The sequence below is a fragment of the Vigna umbellata genome, chromosome 9 (genome assembly GCF_029865625.1).
Source record: "Vigna umbellata cultivar VRB3 chromosome 9, Vumbellata_1.0, whole genome shotgun sequence".
NCBI classification, from domain to species: Eukaryota; Viridiplantae; Streptophyta; class Magnoliopsida; order Fabales; family Fabaceae; genus Vigna; species Vigna umbellata.
The window spans coordinates 24,200,381-24,219,313 of NC_142173.1; the positions used below are offsets into that span (position 1 = coordinate 24,200,381).

Below are 18,933 nucleotides of genomic sequence, written 5' to 3' on the forward strand. Positions count from 1 at the left end.
TTCGTTCTTTTTTGGAATGTCATCCCGTCGCGATTCCGGTTGCGACAAGTTTTTAAGGATGGTTGTAATTACAATTGTGTTTGCATGACTCTATTTATCCAAAATGTCGTATGACATGAAGGAGTAATGTGAATAATGTGAATTAAGGTCTAGTTTTATATTCATGACTCTATTTATATAGATTTAAGGTAGGTCTCAAAGAATTAAAGTCTAACTTTTCTATTCACAATGTATATCCCACTACTAAATTGTACTCTTTAGGAATCTTTTTCCATGTAGAATAGCAAATAGGAAACACCTTGAAGTTTCTAGCAATACTCCCTAAGAATCGATTCAACAATGCTCCACCATCTTCAATTGGTTGACACTCATCATTCCAATGTACAACAATCCTTTCATTTTGAGGGAAATCCCAAACATCATTTGTTTTTAAGTATTTCTTGTGATCTTGCATTTGTATCTGCGAAGAAATTAAAATTGCGCAAATACATTAGTAACCATTTCACACATATTATCACTAATTGAAACTCTTCCACCATCTTCTTCGACTATTACTTGAGGAACTTCATCATTTACTCTTCTTTCCCTGTGTAGAAGCCACAATGTATATCCTTTTGGAAAAGATTTAACAATTGAGTGCTCATAATATTTCTTCACGACTTTTCCATTTCTTAAAATTGCATTTTTAACATAAGCATATTATCTTTCCCTAACACCACTATTAGTGAATGCAAAGTCCAAGAAGGTAATCAATCCTCTCATATATTTCGAGGCATCTCTATCCATGATTTGTCCATTAAAACGACCTCTGTTCATGTCAAGAGGATTGAAGGTTAGAATAAGTGACCATATTCAGTGAAGAACACTACATAAGAAGAATTTAGTACTAAGAAGTACACCTACTTAGTGTTAAAAGTAAATATGACTGAATAAAACATATAGTACCACACTTACTTAATTATCAAATTCAATTGCTTTTAAACAATGAATGAACAAAACACTTAGTATGAAATCATAATTAAACTTTCCTTTTAGACACAACATATTATGACACAACTAAAAAACTCATCAACTTCAATATGCACCAACATTGTCAACATATAGACCATTCATAACTTATTCATATCATTAAACCATTAAGCAAACAAAATAGTGACACATGTATCAACTAGTCCTAGTTCTACACCTAGACTTTTCATTAACTTGAACCAAGTTTTCATTCCAATGGACATGCATATAATCTTCTTTGGTAATAACAAGGCAATTTAATATCTAACCATTGTGACATTGCAACTCAGATAAATCCCACCCATTACACTTCATTCTTAAATCACACATTAAACAGTTAACAACCCAAGTCAAGAACATGGCAGTCTAATCAAAATGTCCATCAAATTATACTCTAGAAACCTAGCATATTATAACGTTAACTAGCTAGCATAAAAGCCCAGAGCAACATCAGAACCAATAATTTTATCACATTCATTCAAGCAAAAAATCCAAGGACACACACGGGTTAGTTCTCCCATACCTGGTTCTAGTTCTTTTCACTTGTAAAACCCTCGTCTCCGAAAGCCTTCAAGCTCTTAACGTTATTCACTCGACCTTCATGCTCTCCTTACCTCTTTGGACCCTTAATCATCAAGGAGAAAACATTGGTTACGCGAATGGAACCCCTTGATGAGATTAGAGATGAATCAATGGTGGTGGGAACAATGTAGGGGGATGGAAAACGAAATTGAGGTTTAGGCCACAATGGAATTATAAATTGCGAGAGAAGACACCATAACAATGAATTGATAATTAAATCAAATTTAGGGATTGCGACAATGCTCGAAAATGGCGAAGATAATGGATAGAGAAGGGAAGAGAGGTTCTTTAACGACGAGACAATGATGTGGCTAAGGAACAATACTTTGTAATGGAGGAGGAAGAAAACATGAACTTAGGGATTGCGAACGACAAACACAATGAACGGAGAACAAAAGAGAGACCCAGATAACAACATCAACACATTGACGGGATGAAGGAAGAAGACGCAATAATGGAGGAAGAAGAAAACCTAAACTTAGGGATTAAGGTTTGGCGAACAATGATGAACTAAATAGCGATAATGGCAGCATGAGGACAAAGCCAAGAACGAATCTAATACATAGACATGAAAAAGAATCTGATGCACAATGACAAGAGAATTTGGGAAGAAGACGTTCTGAAGCACAGATAATGACAAATAGAAGCAAGTGAAGAAGAAGAGGTGAGCACGAGTATAAAGAAATTAGGAATTTCAATAACTTCACATCCCTTATCGATGGTTTACTTCAGAAACCACCATGAATGTTTTTTTTAAAAAAAGGTTTAATTGTTTTCTTTGTCTTCGGTTTGGCTGCAGTGTGTCAAGTTCGTCCATTCTTTTAAAAAAGTTCCAATTATGTCCAAACTTGGTTTAAAAGTGTCAATTTTGTCTAAACGTAATTTGCGTCAATCTAGTCTCTTTCATTAAATAGACAAAAATGACATTAACTTTTTTTCTCTATCCTCTGCTTTTATGTGCAATGCAGCCTTTTATTAATGTTTGCATCATAAAATGATTGCTTTACAAACAAACAGTTTAACTTATTTTAATAATTAAATCCAATCAGAATATGAAATAAAATTTTTTATAAAATATTTATGAGACAGACATATTAAATAAGTAATTGGTTTATTAGATTTTGATAAAATGAGAAAACAAAAAATTAGTGATTGATTTGTGATATACAGCTTATCTAAATCAATCTTTGAAATATTTTTACTAGGAAAGAAGACAAATAATTTGATTTTATTTCAAAACGTGCGTAGCAATAATTGAATAATCAACTTAAATTACTATATCAACATATACATAAAAATGATTTAAAGTATAACAAATTTTTTTAATAAGGATAATATTCAATCTCGTTTAATTCAAAGATAATATATTAAAAATTTAGAAAATGATGCACCATTATGAGTTGTCTTCCTACTAACACGAATTCTTTCTAAAAATATGACAAAAGAGAAAAAGAATTACATGCACTAATTACAAAATTAATAAACATGAAAACTACAATAAAAGCTGTCAGAATAAAAAATTGTAGAAATTCAAGAGATGAATAACATATCATTCAACAAATAAAGGAAACTGACAGATGTCTTACAATCAATACAAGAAATAGAAAGTCGATTGCATGTATTGGAAAATTCAAAGTTTGAAATGTTTTTCAAGTTTAATTTGTAAAATTCTACATATGTTTACAAATATTTTGCAAAATTCTACATAAAAACGGGTACAAATATTCTGTAAAATTAAATTATGCATAAATTTTTAAGCTTAATGTTTTTAAAATTGATATAAATTAATTTAAGATGAAAACTTATAGTTTATTCAAAAGATCTTTTAAGGCCAGTGTGAATTAAATTATACCATGAGGTTAATTCTAAACTCAAAATAAATTTTTCATATGATTGAATGAACTACCTTCAAAATATTTTTTAAAGTAATTATTACAAATTTCCACTTTCTTTTAAGAATATGTGCTTATTATGCATTATATTCTTTTTATTAGATAATAACAAGCGACTCTCCACAATAACATTCAAATCATAAAATAAAACAACTACCATTAAAAGTAGTGCAAAGACAAAGGATAAGAACATTGCAAATAACATTACACAAAAAAGCAAATGAGAGAAAAAAAAAAGTTAACACAATTTCTGTTTATTTAACGGAAAAGACTTGATTGACGCAAATTTTACCCAAGTTTGGAAGAAATTAACACTTTTAAACCAAGTATGGACGTAATTGAAACTTTTTTAAAAGGATGGACAAACTTGACACACTACATCCAAACCGACAACAAAGAAAACAATTAAATCTAAAAAAATTAATTGCAACCCGTACTAGTCGTTTACTCCTAAAACCACTAGAACTTTTATTTTTTTTAAAACTTAACTATAGTTGGGTGCATAATCATCAAAAATTTACGGAGGTTTTCCAAACCGCTGAAAATTAACCCCTAGTAAAATTAGATATTTTTGTAGTGAATGTTTATGAGCTTTACTTGACTCTTAGTTATATAAACAAGCAATGAATGTTCAGTAGGTTTTAACCTACCAACATAAGGAAAACCAGTTAAAGTCTTCGTTATGATATCCACACATTACCTTCAAAACACATCCCTCTCAATTATCCAATGGTTTTCCTCTCAATTTAACAATCACATTTTCTTGTGCCAAACATACTACATTGAATATTAAATTTGTATTTCATATATTTTTCACTCTTCTTACATCGTAACATTGTACATGTCTTTTTCTCAAGTTGACCACTAACTTTATCATATCTTACAATCACAACAAGAAAACAAAGATAAAAAGAATTTCATTGAACCTATTAAAGTAACTCATCACGAGTAGGAAATAAAGTTATCACTATAATCTTTCTTACACAAATAAAATAAAAAAAACCAAATAAGTTAAATTAAAAGATAAAAAAAAGAATAGATTTCAAAATTTGGAAGGTAACAGAACTGAATTTTGAAATTCCAAAAAAATAGAAATTCAGACTTCAAAATTTGGGATATATAAAATACTGAATTTCAAAATCTAAACACTCTTAAACTGGATTTAAAAATTCCATACACCGTATTTCAAAATCTAAGATTTTTTCCAATCGGATTTTGAAATTCAAGACGCCATACACCAAATTTTATTGATAACTACTCTAAACAGGATTCTACATCATGCAAACTAAATTTTGAAAAATAATAAATAATTATGAAAAAAATGAAAAAAACATTGGAAATGAAGTAAATATCTCTAAGCTTAACCAAAACAACAAAGATGAAATACGAATGTAGAAAATCATTGAAGAAAAGAATACCCTTGTTGAAAGGAAAAAGAAGAACACAAAAAAGCGCTAATTCGTGAAAATGATTCAGGCGCTGTAGTAGAAGTAAATATAACATGGCAATAATAAATACGATGTTACCTAATTAATTTAATAATTTAAATATATATTTTATAGGGTTATAATGGGATCACAGTAATACTCGGGGTGAGAGAAAGAAAAACGTGGATTACATGAAGAAAGTCCCACACTACCATAGTTTGGGCTGAGTAAGGCCTTCTCTTTATTTATTAATTGTAAGCCCTTTTTATACAGTGGTTTCCAAAACCCCAACGAGTAAAACCCTAAATCCAAAATCTAGTCCCTAGAACCTTCCATACTCATCGCGAAACCCTTGGTTTTACGTTTTAAGAATAGTGTGAGATCTCTCTAAACCCTAAAATCAACTACACTGTTAATTGCAGAAAGTAGGAGAAGGAGATGGCAAAGCGTTTGATTCCCACCTTCAATCGCATTCTCGTAGAGAAAATTGTTCCTCCTTCCAAGACCAGCGCTGGCATTCTTCTCCCTGAGAAGTCCTCCCAGGTTTATCCTCTCACCGTTTTGCTTTTGTCTGATTCTTTTGGTTTATCTCTCAACGGTTGAACCAAGCTTTGTGTTGCGTGGTTTCGAAACAGCTTAATTCCGGTAAGGTGATAGCGGTTGGTCCCGGATCACGAGACAAGGCAGGGAACTTCATCCCGGTGTCCGTCAAGGAAGGGGACCGTGTTCTCTTGCCTGAGTACGGTGGCACGCAAATCAAGCTCGACGACAAAGAGTATGTGTCTTTTCGGATCTGTTTTCTTCTTCTGGTTGTTTTAAAAGCTCCTCCTATTGAAATTTTATATATCGCATTCTTTTCTTCCTGCAGGTTCCATTTGTTTAGGGATGAGGACATATTGGGCATTCTGCATGAATGAGGTTTTTTTGTGTTCTTAAAATAATTTCTTTGCATCTTGTCCAAGTTTGCAACTTCTTGCAAACAATAGAAGATTTGATAGAAGATTTGTCTGATAATATTATCGAATCGAATGGAATTATGAAAATTTCAATGCTAGTGTGCAAATGGTCTTCGAATTTTGATTTGTTTCTTGTTTTTCCAATTTAACTAAAAAATATAATATTATTTATCTATTAAAAATAACTAATTTTAACCGGTGCTAGTTTGGTAGGCGTGATTGTCATTTAACGTTTCTTTAAATTGAAATTTAGTTATACAGTGAGAAGAAAATTGGAGACTGAATTGACATATGAGTTAATAGGGAACTAGGGATATTAATCTTAAGAGAAATGCAAACAACGTTTTGTCATTTTTGATTCTATAAATCGAGTTTCTTGATTATAAATGCTTAGAAGAATTTGTGTGAAAATTATCTTCGTCCTAATAAAATACACCACAACATGCAATAATTTTGTTTCTTCAGCCTTAAACTCTTTGTACAAGGACATTCTTACACCCAAAATCTTTTTGTATAAAATCTTTTTATACATTGTACAAGGACATTCTTACACCCAAAATCTTTTTGTATAAAATCTTTTTATACAAAAGGTTACTATTTTACTTAAATAAAATCATACAACCTTTTCCCTTTGCAAATTCGTAATCGTAACTCGAGTTCTAACTCCTCATCTTTCATATTCTAAAAGGTCATAAAGAATTTCGAATAAAAAGCATTTAAAACCATCTGTAATTTATTTTCATATTTGATACTCCATAAGAAAGAGGAACGTCAGCGAAACTATACATAGAGTAGGCAATCCCTGAGAAGAAAGATTAAGGGTGTGTTCATTTGGGGTTGTTTGGGGGAGATGATTTGGGGAAGAGTGATTGAATGAATTTGAGGATAATTTTTTTGTGTGTTTATTTAAGTGGATTTGGGGATAATTGAAAGTGGATTTAGATTTAAAGTTTGTGAGAATTAGTGTATAATTTGATTGATGTGACAGTTTCAAAAAATTTGTTTAATGGGTAGAAATTAAAGATTACCAAAATGTTCATAGGTATTAAGGTGATATAAAATGATATTTTTTTTATGTTATATTTATTTGTAAAAATATTTTAGTAAAAATGAATTTTAAAAATAATTTATAAAAATTAATTAAATTATAATTTAGCAAAACGATTTTTTTTTTAAAATGTAGTATTTGTTTTGAATATAATTTAGTTTCAAGTAGTATGAATTTATTTGTTATGGAAGTGAGATTTATTAATTTTTAATAAAGGCGATAATTAAACGAAGTTATACTATTACATAACATAATATAAAAACTGCGAAATAACATAGAAATATATTTGTAATAATAGATCATAATGCAATTGCTTGAGTGAGGTTTGTAAGCAATCAATCACATAAGTCAAGTACAAGAAAAAGGTCATGTAATACACTGACGGAATAGTAAGCAACTTAATCATTTAAATGGTGAAAAATTAAGTTAACATTTTGATTCAGGTGAGCAAATTGTTAGTTCATGTTGAGAGATAGGTTTGTCAAATTATCTTCAATATGCTGAACCCGCACTTGTATTTGTTCCATATCCTGCATTCTATGTTGTAAATCTTATACCTCGTCCCATGTTGTAAATCTTATACCTCGTCCCATATTTGAGTCATCATATTAGAATTTGAAAGATGTGGAGGAGGTTCCACAAGGTTGGCATGATGGTGTGGTTGCTTTACTTCTTCATCATCGTTGACATTGTGTTGTCAAACACTGTTGATATTAACAATATTCAACCTTTTCAAAGAATTAATTGAAAAATGATGTCTGGTCCCAATATGAGTGTGGACATCGAGATCAACATTCACTCCACAATATTGCATGATTTGGGTGATAAGGATACCGTACGGAAGGGGTGTGTCACCGACCTTGCATTTAAGCATATGCTGCATGATGTGATGAGGCCAATTGATAGTTATATTATTTTTAAGCACTCATATCATAAAGATCTGCAATATTGTTGCAAAATTTGCAAGTCGTGGAGTCAACATGTGCACAATAACATAATGCAGAAGTTTATCATTAATGTTCAAAGATCCAACTGTTTTAACATGTTCACTCTGCATCTCTCGTCTAACCATAGTAGTTAATTTCATATCTCGATCATAGGGGATAGTTTAATAACACAAATTTTGACCCTCATACTTCATATTAGCAAGATTCAACCAATCAATAGGTTTCAATCTAATTCTTGTCTTGTTGACCTCACTGACCAAATATCCATTACCAGAAATCTTCATATTTGAATAAAAAACTTTGACCAAATCCGGATAGAAGGGTGCTTGCAACGTCACAAATTCAACCACTCCTTCAAACAGAAGATGATGAGTAAAAAATAAGTTTGAACCGACAAATGATTCGAAATTCAATATTTTTGGGACAACAATATTCCTTGTGTAAAAATCAGCTGTGTAGTTTTCCATCTGATGACTATGACTGAAGAAACGACGCTGATCTAATTGTTCTGCAATAGATGGTCTGACATCAGCTGCATCTTCTGATTGAGTTACAAATTCTTTTCCCTTACTATTTTTTCTAGGCCTTTTGCTTGATGATGAGGCCATTTAACAATTTCTTTAACAAAATCATACATAAAAACATGAACAAATTAAGTCATAACAAATTAAAGAATATTAATAATAACAATAATTAAAGACAAATCATTAGATCATAACTATAACCTTAACTTCAATATTGAACATGGATGAAAGCCAAGATGTAATAGTATAATTGAGAAACATAACTACAAAGTAAGTAAAACATTCTAACATTCACCACCCGATATCATTTTACATAACTTGTTCCATCTCTTGTGCGGTGGAAGTCTCGTTAACCTCTTTGTACATGTGGGGTTTGAACATAAGAAATCATAACATTGATCGAGTAAGTTTTCATCAGCAATATTCATAGCACTCAACATTTCATAAATGTCGCCCTCTGTGTACGTGTATGTGGAGCTGCGGCGGAGTATTTGATTTCTATCTTCCATTGCTGAGACTTGACGGACGACAACACCAGAAATTACACCGAAGTGAACATTTGTAGAGTCAAGTACATTTGTGAAACCATCGAGGTTGGTGGTCAACTTATTAAATTGTGCATCTATCACATCGATCATAGGTGCCTTCCTTTTGGAACCTCGTGAGGATGATGTTCCTCTAGATGGAACGGATGACACAGATTGAGTCTGCCCTGGACTATACTCATCCATGGATGGAGGAGGTGATGGTAGAGTTGGGTCTCTATACTCCTGATAGGTAGGCTCTTCAAGATTGTACTCCATATTTTGATTCAGATCAACCTGTACACGAGGTCTAACCCGCTGACAACGCGCTTGTCAAGCGGTCCTTACACCACTCCCAGTTGCTTGATCCGCAGCCCATAACTCCACCATTAAATCATAGTGTCTGATGCTATTCACTCTCCACTTTGTTGCACTTGGCTTCGACTGAAACAACATACATGAAACATATAGTGGTTGAACTTATGTATCGTGTCTGAATATTTAACAAATACTTGAATGAGGTTAGCCCACACTTTGTCCTCAGCTTCAAATCTCATAGTTACAACGTTTCAACCAAATCCGCTCAATCCACCAAAGAGGTCATGAACCTCACGCTATCTGCCTTTCAATACCTTTTGACGATTTTTGACATTATTTTTACTAACATTAACATAACCACAACTATGAAGGTATTGAACCATGTTATTATACGCTTGGGTGGTCCAGCTGCCATCAATCCTATTACCCAAACGAGTCTCCTCGATCATAGAATGGAAAAGCCTAGCATCCATGTCCTCAGTCCATTTCATGAACTCTCGTGTACCAGCAAATGACTCAATGGTTGTTCCCTTACCCCTGTCCATATTATTCCTATTTCATAAAGAAAATGGTAACAAGTGAAGTTCAGTTAATCATAAAACCAAGTACATGTCATATTCAAATATTAGAGTCATAAAAAACTATCAATTACAATAACTATGAATTTTGATAATCTCACCACATTTCATCAACAATGACATCCCTAATAGTACTACCAACCCTATAATCATCTTATCGAACTTGAGAAGATGACACATTATGTTCTTCCCTTTCATTTAACTCATTATCAACCTCATTAAGCAATGGGTCATCGTTATCAACTCCACAGATAAAGTTGTGTAGGATACAACAAGCTAAAATAATGTTTGTCATAGTCTCCAATCCATAATGTGGTTCAGTGCAACTTGCAATGATAGGAAACCTTTTCTTCAACACACCGCATGTTCTTTCAATAACATTTCTCAATGATGAATGTCTATGGTTAAAGTGCTCGCGTGCATTTTGTGGTCCTTTGCGTGTGAATTCTTTAAGATGATATCTGAAGCCTCTGTATGGTGTCATAACCGTACTTTTAAGCATAAATCCAGTGTCACCAAGATAGTACTTTCCTACAATAATGCATAACATCAGCATTTACTAACTAATAAACAACCAATCATAACATCCCAATGGGATAAACTTACCTTGGGGGATGACCAACAGATCATCTCTATCAAGAGCATTTTTTAAGATTCTAGAATCAGGTGTTGTGCCTTCCCACCCAGCTAGAACGTATGTGAAGTTCATTTCAAAGTCACATGAGGCAAACACATTTTGAATTGGCCAATCTTTTCTTCCACGAAATCTCGGATCATCTGTTCTTGGTACCCTTACACGAACATGAGTACCATCTATGGTCCCTAAGCAATCCTAAACATCCAATTAAGAAGTCATCATACAATTGCATAACATAAACATCATTTCGTAAATTTACATCAAAACTGACAAATTCATATGATTACCTTAAAGTAAGGATAAAACCGATTATTGTTTAAGACATATGGATGAACCTCGTCTTCTGATGACTGAGTTAAAAATTCTAATTCTAGAGATAAAATAGCATCCAACACATTGTGAAAGTGTTTGCTAACCGTCGCCCCAGATCGATGGAAGAAAAATGCGACACTTCGATTCTTAACATTATGCCCAATTATATGAAGAAATTACGCTACTTGTTCCTCCACTGTCGAGCGAATGACGTCTTTAACTAACCCAGTTGTCCTTAGTCTCTCACAGAGACTAATAAATGCCTCTGGACCCATCCGAATAATGTCACGACATCGATTAGTATGCACCAAATACGACATTAATTGTTGCCTGCGACGGTCTTTGTCGGGAAGGAAAGTGCTAACACTACTTAGATCACTCGAGCACATATTCAATATATTCAAGGCATGACAAACAATGGATAACATTGTTAGTGCAGCCAGTGACGTCGTTATTTGTAATTGTTGATGTAGCATTGTGACTATATTAAAGTCTACACCAACCACATCATCATCTATATCTTCACGGTCCAAGTACGAAAAATCTAATTCTTCTTCCATCTATTTTTACTTAAACAAATAATCATACTATAATTAAAATCATGCATTCATATATTCATGAAACATATCTTATTCATATTATCATATATTCATATATAAACAAATTTAACTAATACATTCATATATTACTAAAATTAAAGGACATATATTTAACTAACACATTAAAAACGCATTCTTATATTAATTAAAAATAAACAAACAATCACACATATCTGTTCAAGATCTTTGTATGTAGATTTCCAAGTATGAATTAGCCAAAACACTCAAACCCCAACCACAAATGTACTGAAATATTCACTGATTCTTGACTTGCCAAGTTCGATGGTAATTTTCTATGTTTTTCAACTATGTAACACGAAACCTGTGAATATGATAATATTAGATCATGGTTCAAAAGCAATGTGTAAAAATTTTTTAATTCATAATCTACCTTGAACAAAGTAGATCCAATTCATGAACCAGGTGTAGAGAAATGAATATTGAGAAATGAGTCAAAATCTTCAATGTTCAATGAATACAGAGAAATGAGTCAAAATCTTCAATGTTCAACTAAGAAACTGAATTATCTTGGCTGCCCGAACAACATTCACAAATAAGCTTCTTCAACCAAAGAAATAACTCGTGCTTGGTGGACAAAAACATGCACAAAGAACCTTCTTCACCAAAAGCAACAACTCCGGTCCAGCACCTTCAAAATACTAAAAGAAAGCATGATCAACTTCTTCCCTACACACAACACACATGGTGCTTAATGAACTTACACGACGGAAGAGCTTGCAATTGAATGTTCAAGCTTGTCCTTCACCACTCTAACAAGACCTGCATCACAAACCATCACAAACAAATCGTTAGTCCTATCATATTTGAACTAATAACACCAAATTTGTGTTATTTTCAGCATCTTCATGTGTCCCCATCCTCCTCCTTCGTCCACTGCTTCACCTGTCAAAGCAACCTCGGTGTATCCTTCACCAATTGCAAATTGTCTTCGCTAGTTGAAGGACCATCAAATGCTGCCTCCATCTTTCATCATCACGGACAGCTTCGTCCACCGGTTAAACCTGCATAAGATGCGCGTTGCGACCTTCTCCACGCCAAACTGTGCCAACGACAAACCAAACCGGAGGACTTGCAGGGAACGACGACGGGCTGTGTAATCGGATCCAAGCTGCAATGTGCAAACCATGTCGTATCCGAATATGCATGACTGTAACCGGATACGATTTGGCATCAATTTCTTCATTGACCGTGTAATCGGATACGCCATCTCCGATCCGAATACGTTGAAACCGTTCTTGTTCTCCACCTTCACGCACACTCATCTTCTTCACCAACGAATGTGTTCTTCATCTCCTCCACCGATCCAATTGATGTCTTCATCTACCTCCATCACTTGCAACATAAAAACAATAGACAGAAGCTCTAAACAACTACAATCAAAGCTCACCTTAGCTTTCTCTCTTCCAAAAGCACTAAAACACACTTGCACTTGCAGCTCCTGAACTTGCACAACCCAATGCTATTCTCGCTTCTTCAATTAACACAACCACACAATGCTCTTGTAGGTTCTGCAATTAACACAACAACAACCACACCTACCACTATTTAATCCTTCTTCGATATGGTCAAAAGCTATTGCAAAGTGTGTACTGTGACTAATGCATGCGCGAATCTTCACTGTTGAACGTTTGTTTGAAGCAAAGACTCAGGAATCTCTTCTGCAAATTACAGCTTTGAGTTACTCGCGTGAGTGCACAGTAGCTTGCAGCTTCCAATATTATATAAAATATTAGCTTCCAATATTATATAAAGCATGCAACAGTGGACGTGAAAATTTTTTAAATGTGGGGGGCACATGAGTAATTATGCTACGAATCCCTCCAAATCTTCTCAACATAGCTAGTGATTAGAAAGATGGACATCCCGCAATTCAATCGCGTTCCTTGCTCGCAAATTCCATCAAGTGAACACGACTTTCATTGCTTTCCATCGCTCGTTGATACTCATAAACAGTAAATTACGTCCAAGTGAACACAACATAAAATCTAAAACCCTTAAAAAAAACCAATGAAGCTAATTTCTTAACCCTTTCAAACCAAAACCAAATTTTTTTCGCTTGTATTCGAAGCTCTCCAAAACCTTGGTCTCGCTTCCCTCGCTGGACCCAGGCTAGTCTCTTTTCCCATCAACCAGCTGCCAAACCACGACAGTGGAGAAGTGGTCTGCCCGGTAGCTCATCATCGACAATATCTACTGCCGTGCGCTGAGGAACTTATTGAGCATGATGCCAGCGCCCTCGATGAGAGCGAGAGGTGACGCCCTCGATGAGGCGAGAGGCGGCCGGGAGACCCTTGCGCATGGAGAGGAAGCCGACGTGGGTAGTGCCAGCGACAATGGAGTTATAGGGGTCATTGGAGGTAAACTATGGTATGGGTAGTGCCAGCGACAATGGAGTTCCAGGGGTCATCGGAGGTACACTATGGTACAGTCGAAGGTGGAGAAGAGAAGAGGTCGCCCCAAACGGCACTCACACCACCTATGTCGTATTCGATCAGGACAAGATTCCCAAGATGTCTCGAAACATCTTTGAAGTGAAGCTAGTTATTACTACGGGAATCGAGCGGGTATGACCGGTTCGGATTTAAAATGATTGTCCCATATGGACCCATTTCCACCGCCACACTATTTATGTTGCTATCCTGAAATTTCAATTTTTTTTATTGTTGCAAAGAGATTTTTTTTTTCTGTAAATACTACTTTTTGATCCAATTTTGTTGGCAATGTTTTCCATGGCGCAATAGTATCTTATTCAAAAGTAAGAAAAAAATTGTTTATGTTTAAGAAGGGAAGATGACCAAGAAATAACTTCCATTAAAAGTCGTAGTGTGTAATGAGAAAAATACATTTGACAGAGAGGAATAATAAGATTATCGCATTGTAATTTAAGTTAATGAGTAACACCATGTTTGATGCATTATTTTTTATAAAATTTAAAGAGAAAAATCCATTTATTTCTTGAATAAATTAAATAAATTACTCTTACTTTTACTTTTTCCATTTTGTTTTATACAAATATAGTAAATTAATTCAGTGAGAGAGGTAGTCCATATTAATTCTCTTTTATAAATACACTAATACTTTTGGTTGGATAAAATGTATCTTGACTTAGTAATTCTCTATTCTCTCTGTTAATGTTGGTTAAAAGAATAAAAAAGGAAAAGAAAACTTTTTCCTATTCACCATCACTATATATTAATAACTATAATATATAATATATAATATAATAATAATAAAGGAAACTCAATTAAACAATTAAACATGTAATTTTTCTTACATATCTCTTCACCATCTTTAATATTTATTTAAACAAATTATTTTTTATTTTATCCTCTTATACGTGTGTGAGTTTGTGTATAAGTGTTCATATGTATTCGTGTGTGTATTTGTTTATTTGTATAAGATCTTTGATGTAATAACTCACTCATTATTATTTATTATTATGATTATATTTTACACTTATTTTTTAGAATTAATTATTTTATTAGTTCGTTGTTCTAGTTAAAAATTTTAAAGATGTTATTGTTTCTAGTTGGACAATTGTGTTTATTAAAATAATTTTAATGTTTCTTCAATTGAAAATTGAAGAGTTGAAAAAGTTTCTTTGATTATAAATCAAAGACTACTTGGCTTTTTAGTGCTAGCCAATTTAGGTAAGAGATTATCTCTAGTAATTTAATCCCTAAGTATGTATAGGAGTTCAATCGTTAGAAAGAATTAACAAGAGACTTCATATAGTTCATAATTTTACACTTATTTTTGAGAATTAATTATTTTATTAGTTCGTTGTTCTAGTTCAAAATTTTAAAGGTGTTATTGTTTTTGGTTGGACAATTGTGTTTATTAAGATAATTTTAATGTTTCTTCAATTGAAAATTGAAGAGTTGAAAAAGTTTTTTGGATTACAAATCAAAGACTACTTGACTTTTCAGTGTTAGCCAACTTAGGTAAGAGATTATTTCTAGTGATCTAATCCGTAAGTATGTATCGGAGTTCAATGGCTAGAAAGTATTAACAAGAGACTTCACATAGTTCAAACACTATGCTAAATGAGAATCCTTCACTTGAAAATAGTAACATTCCGATTTTGAATGCCACGTGTAGGTAAAAGAATGTTATTTGATTAAGATAAATATAACTCTAATACATCACAATATATTGAAAAACTTTAAAACTTTATTTCATTATCATGAAATAAATAAAAACACGCAAAATAAAACTTGATGTAAGCGCTTTTTGTTATTTTGTCTTTTCATTGCAATAACATTTAGTATGTTATATTTTTCTTTGTGTTTTAAGTTTTAGTCTTTTAGAATATTTTTGTCAACGACATTGTCTTGACATTATTTCGTTCTTCTGAGAGTTAAATTGAATATTCTTTGGGTATGATAGGCTTTACACGTTTAGCTTCAACTCTCTTAGACGCTTTTGACTTAATAGTCGTTTGGCATTGTGCTTGGGTGTTTTGACTTAGTTGTTTTTTCTGTTTCCTTAGTGTTTTCCTTAGGTTTTCTCTGTTGGGGATTTTGGTTCTAAGTTTTATGTTTTCTTCCTATGTTATTTCCAAATTATTATTTCGTTTAATGTTATTTGGTTAAACTTCAAAACATGAGAGCTTTTAAACGCATAAACGATTTTGTCTTAATAATCTCCCTCTTTTTTATGTTTAACAAATACGCATCTAAATGATATGTAATCTTTCTTTAGTTTAGCATAGAGTCTTAAGTTTTATGTGTTTTGGTTCGATGTGTTTTACATCCTTTATTGTTTTTATCTTTTGCATGCGAGTTAGTGGACACAATCGAGATATATAAGACAATATTTAATATAACGCGAGATAAAAATATAGACCAAGACATAAATTAAACAATAGAGCAAATACAATAAACAACAAGCAACAACTTTCATATTTAAACACAAAAACATATTACATGAATGTAAATATGGACTCCTAAGATGAACTCAAAGAATTTGAAGACTCTCCCTGATTTTGTGCTATCCTAACTTCTGGTATACTCCCCCTGAGTACATGCTCCTAGATGTTGATGCGTCTATTTTCTTTCTTTATTTTTCCCCTTATTTGATAAACATCAAAAGGGAAGAAGAGAAAGGACATCATAGCCCGACATGAGAGATGTTGCTGGTGAAAGGGGGAATGGTGTTATGAAAGGAAAGCAAGATGGGTGGGGAAGACGGTTTAGATGTTCAAAGAAGGTTGTGTGTAAGGAAAGAGGATGAAAGGGGTGAAGAGATATAGTTATCTCTTTTTATAGACCTATACAAAGGTAGCTCATACTTGTTGTATGAGGAATATTATAGAAATAACTTAATAGTTATCTATTTTAATGCACAAGACAATTATTCATTTTCATCTTTATGTATTCTTTGTCTTCATTTTCTTTGGTGTGATTAACAATCAATATTACAATGTTTCTTTAAGTGTTTTTTGGGCTCATTTCACCATTAGGTGCATAAAAAAATAATATCAAAAAAAGTTTTGATCGTGTTTCACATATGTGATAAGTTCTTGCAAGAAGATGAATATCATATCCAAGATCAGAATATCATATCCAAGATCAATAAATTCAAAGGGAATAACAGTTTCAACCTCTAGAGAATCAAGATTTAAACCTACAAGAACAAGGGATGTTTGTACCGTATGAGTACAACACACACAAAGAGACGAGTTATAGAGTTGTTTGATGATCCTTATGTTATTGTTAAATAAGGTTTTTTATAATGTTATGGAGTTGAAGATTTCAACTACACTATAGTTGAAGTTGGAGTACTTCTTCATGGCTAATTCCATTTACAAAAAGCTTTTGAATATGAGGTCATTTTAGCTTCTTATGACGAAGGTATGCCACTTAAGTCTAATTTAATAAGTTCAATTTGTTAAGACAATTTTCTGAGAGATTAGGTCATCTAACATCTTTAAGTTTTGAAGTTTAACAAGAATGGTAAACAAAATACCATCTTAGAGAAAAGAGCGTCTGAAGGAAATAAATATAGACACAATAAAAGAAAATGAAATATTATCTTAGAAAGAAGTGTGTCTAGGCTAAACCACAAAGGTGGAAAAAGACATGTCTCATCAACAAAGCTAGACAAATATCACCAGTGAGCCCTGTAGGAAACAAAGTCTGAAACACTAGATGACAAAAGATCCATCATCTAAGAAACAATCATAGTGTCTCCCAAAGCATCTAAACCAAATAAGCAAAGAGGAGCTCAAAAAGACTTATACCATGAAGCAGGTAAAGCCAATTCAAAAGTCCTTCCTCTAGATTACAATGACTAACAAGAATAGTGTTAAAAGATGAAAGATATCATAACACTATTCAGGAAGAATAAGTATCTGATGATAAGTGACGTAAGAATAAGCATTTGATGAGAAGTGACGCAAGAATAAGTACCTTGAGAAATATTGTCTAAACCCAGACGAAACTTATTCAAAAAAGGTAGAAGTGTCTGATCAAGTAGAAGAAGCCTACACAAACACTAGTAAGACATCATGCTTAAGATACCTACACATTAATGTCTGAACTACTCTTGTAAAACAATAAGCATGAAAATCCCTTCTAAGGAAGAAACAAATTTTACAAAGATGATTTATGATAAGCATCGTTTGAACCTATGTAGTACTTTAGGATAAGCTTTCAAGCTTTGAAATTAACATATCTATACTTGAGGAAAACAAAACATTGAATCTTAACACCTTGTATATAATCAGTGTTGATGAGAGAAGAGCTAAAGAGAGTATACTATCTAATGAACATAAACTCCAAACAATAAGACGAAGTCTTAAAGATGGCAATCAAGGAGAATGTCTTATAAGAGAAATAGTCTAATGAAAAGCATGTCAATATTATACTTCAAGAATGCTTTCATTAACAAGTGTTTAACACTCTACATCGTCTGTCAAGCTAGATACACTTATTATTAACATGAAATATGACAAAATGATTTTGAACATGAAATGATACTTAATGTATATAAACGTTCAAAAATATTAAATGCTCATTAATGCATGTACTACGAAGTGCTATTTTGCTTGTATGTTTTATCCTCGATCAATGTGCAGGTTAAGAATATACAATGAATAAATCAGAACCAAAGCACACGTTGAATAAATACCTTAAGAGAATTACATAGCATTCTAGGAATGTTTCTAGTTGAAGACTTATGCTCTTACAAGCTGTACAAGCTGCAATTAATGAAAAGCTCTGACAAGGCATTGTACAATTGCAAAATAGAACTAAGTCTAACTTAAAAACTAAAAAGGCTATCAACCTAATCTATTAGAATAACAATGTTTAAATATTTTCTCTTGATTAACATACTTCATTATACTCGTGAGATGCTACATTACGAAAAGAATTTGAAAACAATATTTACCCGCCCCCCCTTCTGGTGTTTTCCTATGGTTTCAGAATCCAATCTTTATGCAGAGACATACATGAAATACAGGGAAACACTAGAAAGGAGGTGAGGGACATTGAATAATGTTTCAAAACTTTTTGAAAAAATAGTGTTTAATAACTATTGCAAGCGTTATTTAAA

At 32.8% G+C, this 18,933-nt stretch overlaps 1 protein-coding gene across 1 annotated transcript; it reads left to right on the plus strand.

The window, feature by feature from the left end:
* The first annotated feature begins 5,192 nt into the window (after nucleotides 1-5,192).
* Nucleotides 5,193-5,963, plus strand: LOC148192992 (10 kDa chaperonin, mitochondrial-like). Its single transcript, XM_088099072.1, has 3 exons — nucleotides 5,193-5,452; nucleotides 5,545-5,684; nucleotides 5,778-5,963. Exons 1-3 carry the CDS (start codon nucleotides 5,348-5,350, stop codon nucleotides 5,824-5,826), a joined length of 294 nt encoding a protein of 97 aa, XP_087955198.1. The 5' UTR covers nucleotides 5,193-5,347; the 3' UTR covers nucleotides 5,827-5,963.
* The last annotated feature ends 12,970 nt before the right edge of the window (nucleotides 5,964-18,933 follow it).

What these genes read in the sequence shown, in the direction of transcription:
- LOC148192992 (XM_088099072.1), top strand. Translation starts at nt 5,348, where the DNA reads ATGGCAAAGCGTTTGATTCCCACCTTCAATCGCATTCTCGTAGAGAAA. An exon ending in TCCCTGAGAAGTCCTCCCAG is followed by an intron (nt 5,453 to 5,544) that starts GTTTATCCTCTC and finishes GTTTCGAAACAG; the next exon opens with CTTAATTCCGGTAAGGTGAT. An exon ending in ATCAAGCTCGACGACAAAGA is followed by an intron (nt 5,685 to 5,777) that starts GTATGTGTCTTT and finishes TTCTTCCTGCAG; the next exon opens with GTTCCATTTGTTTAGGGATG.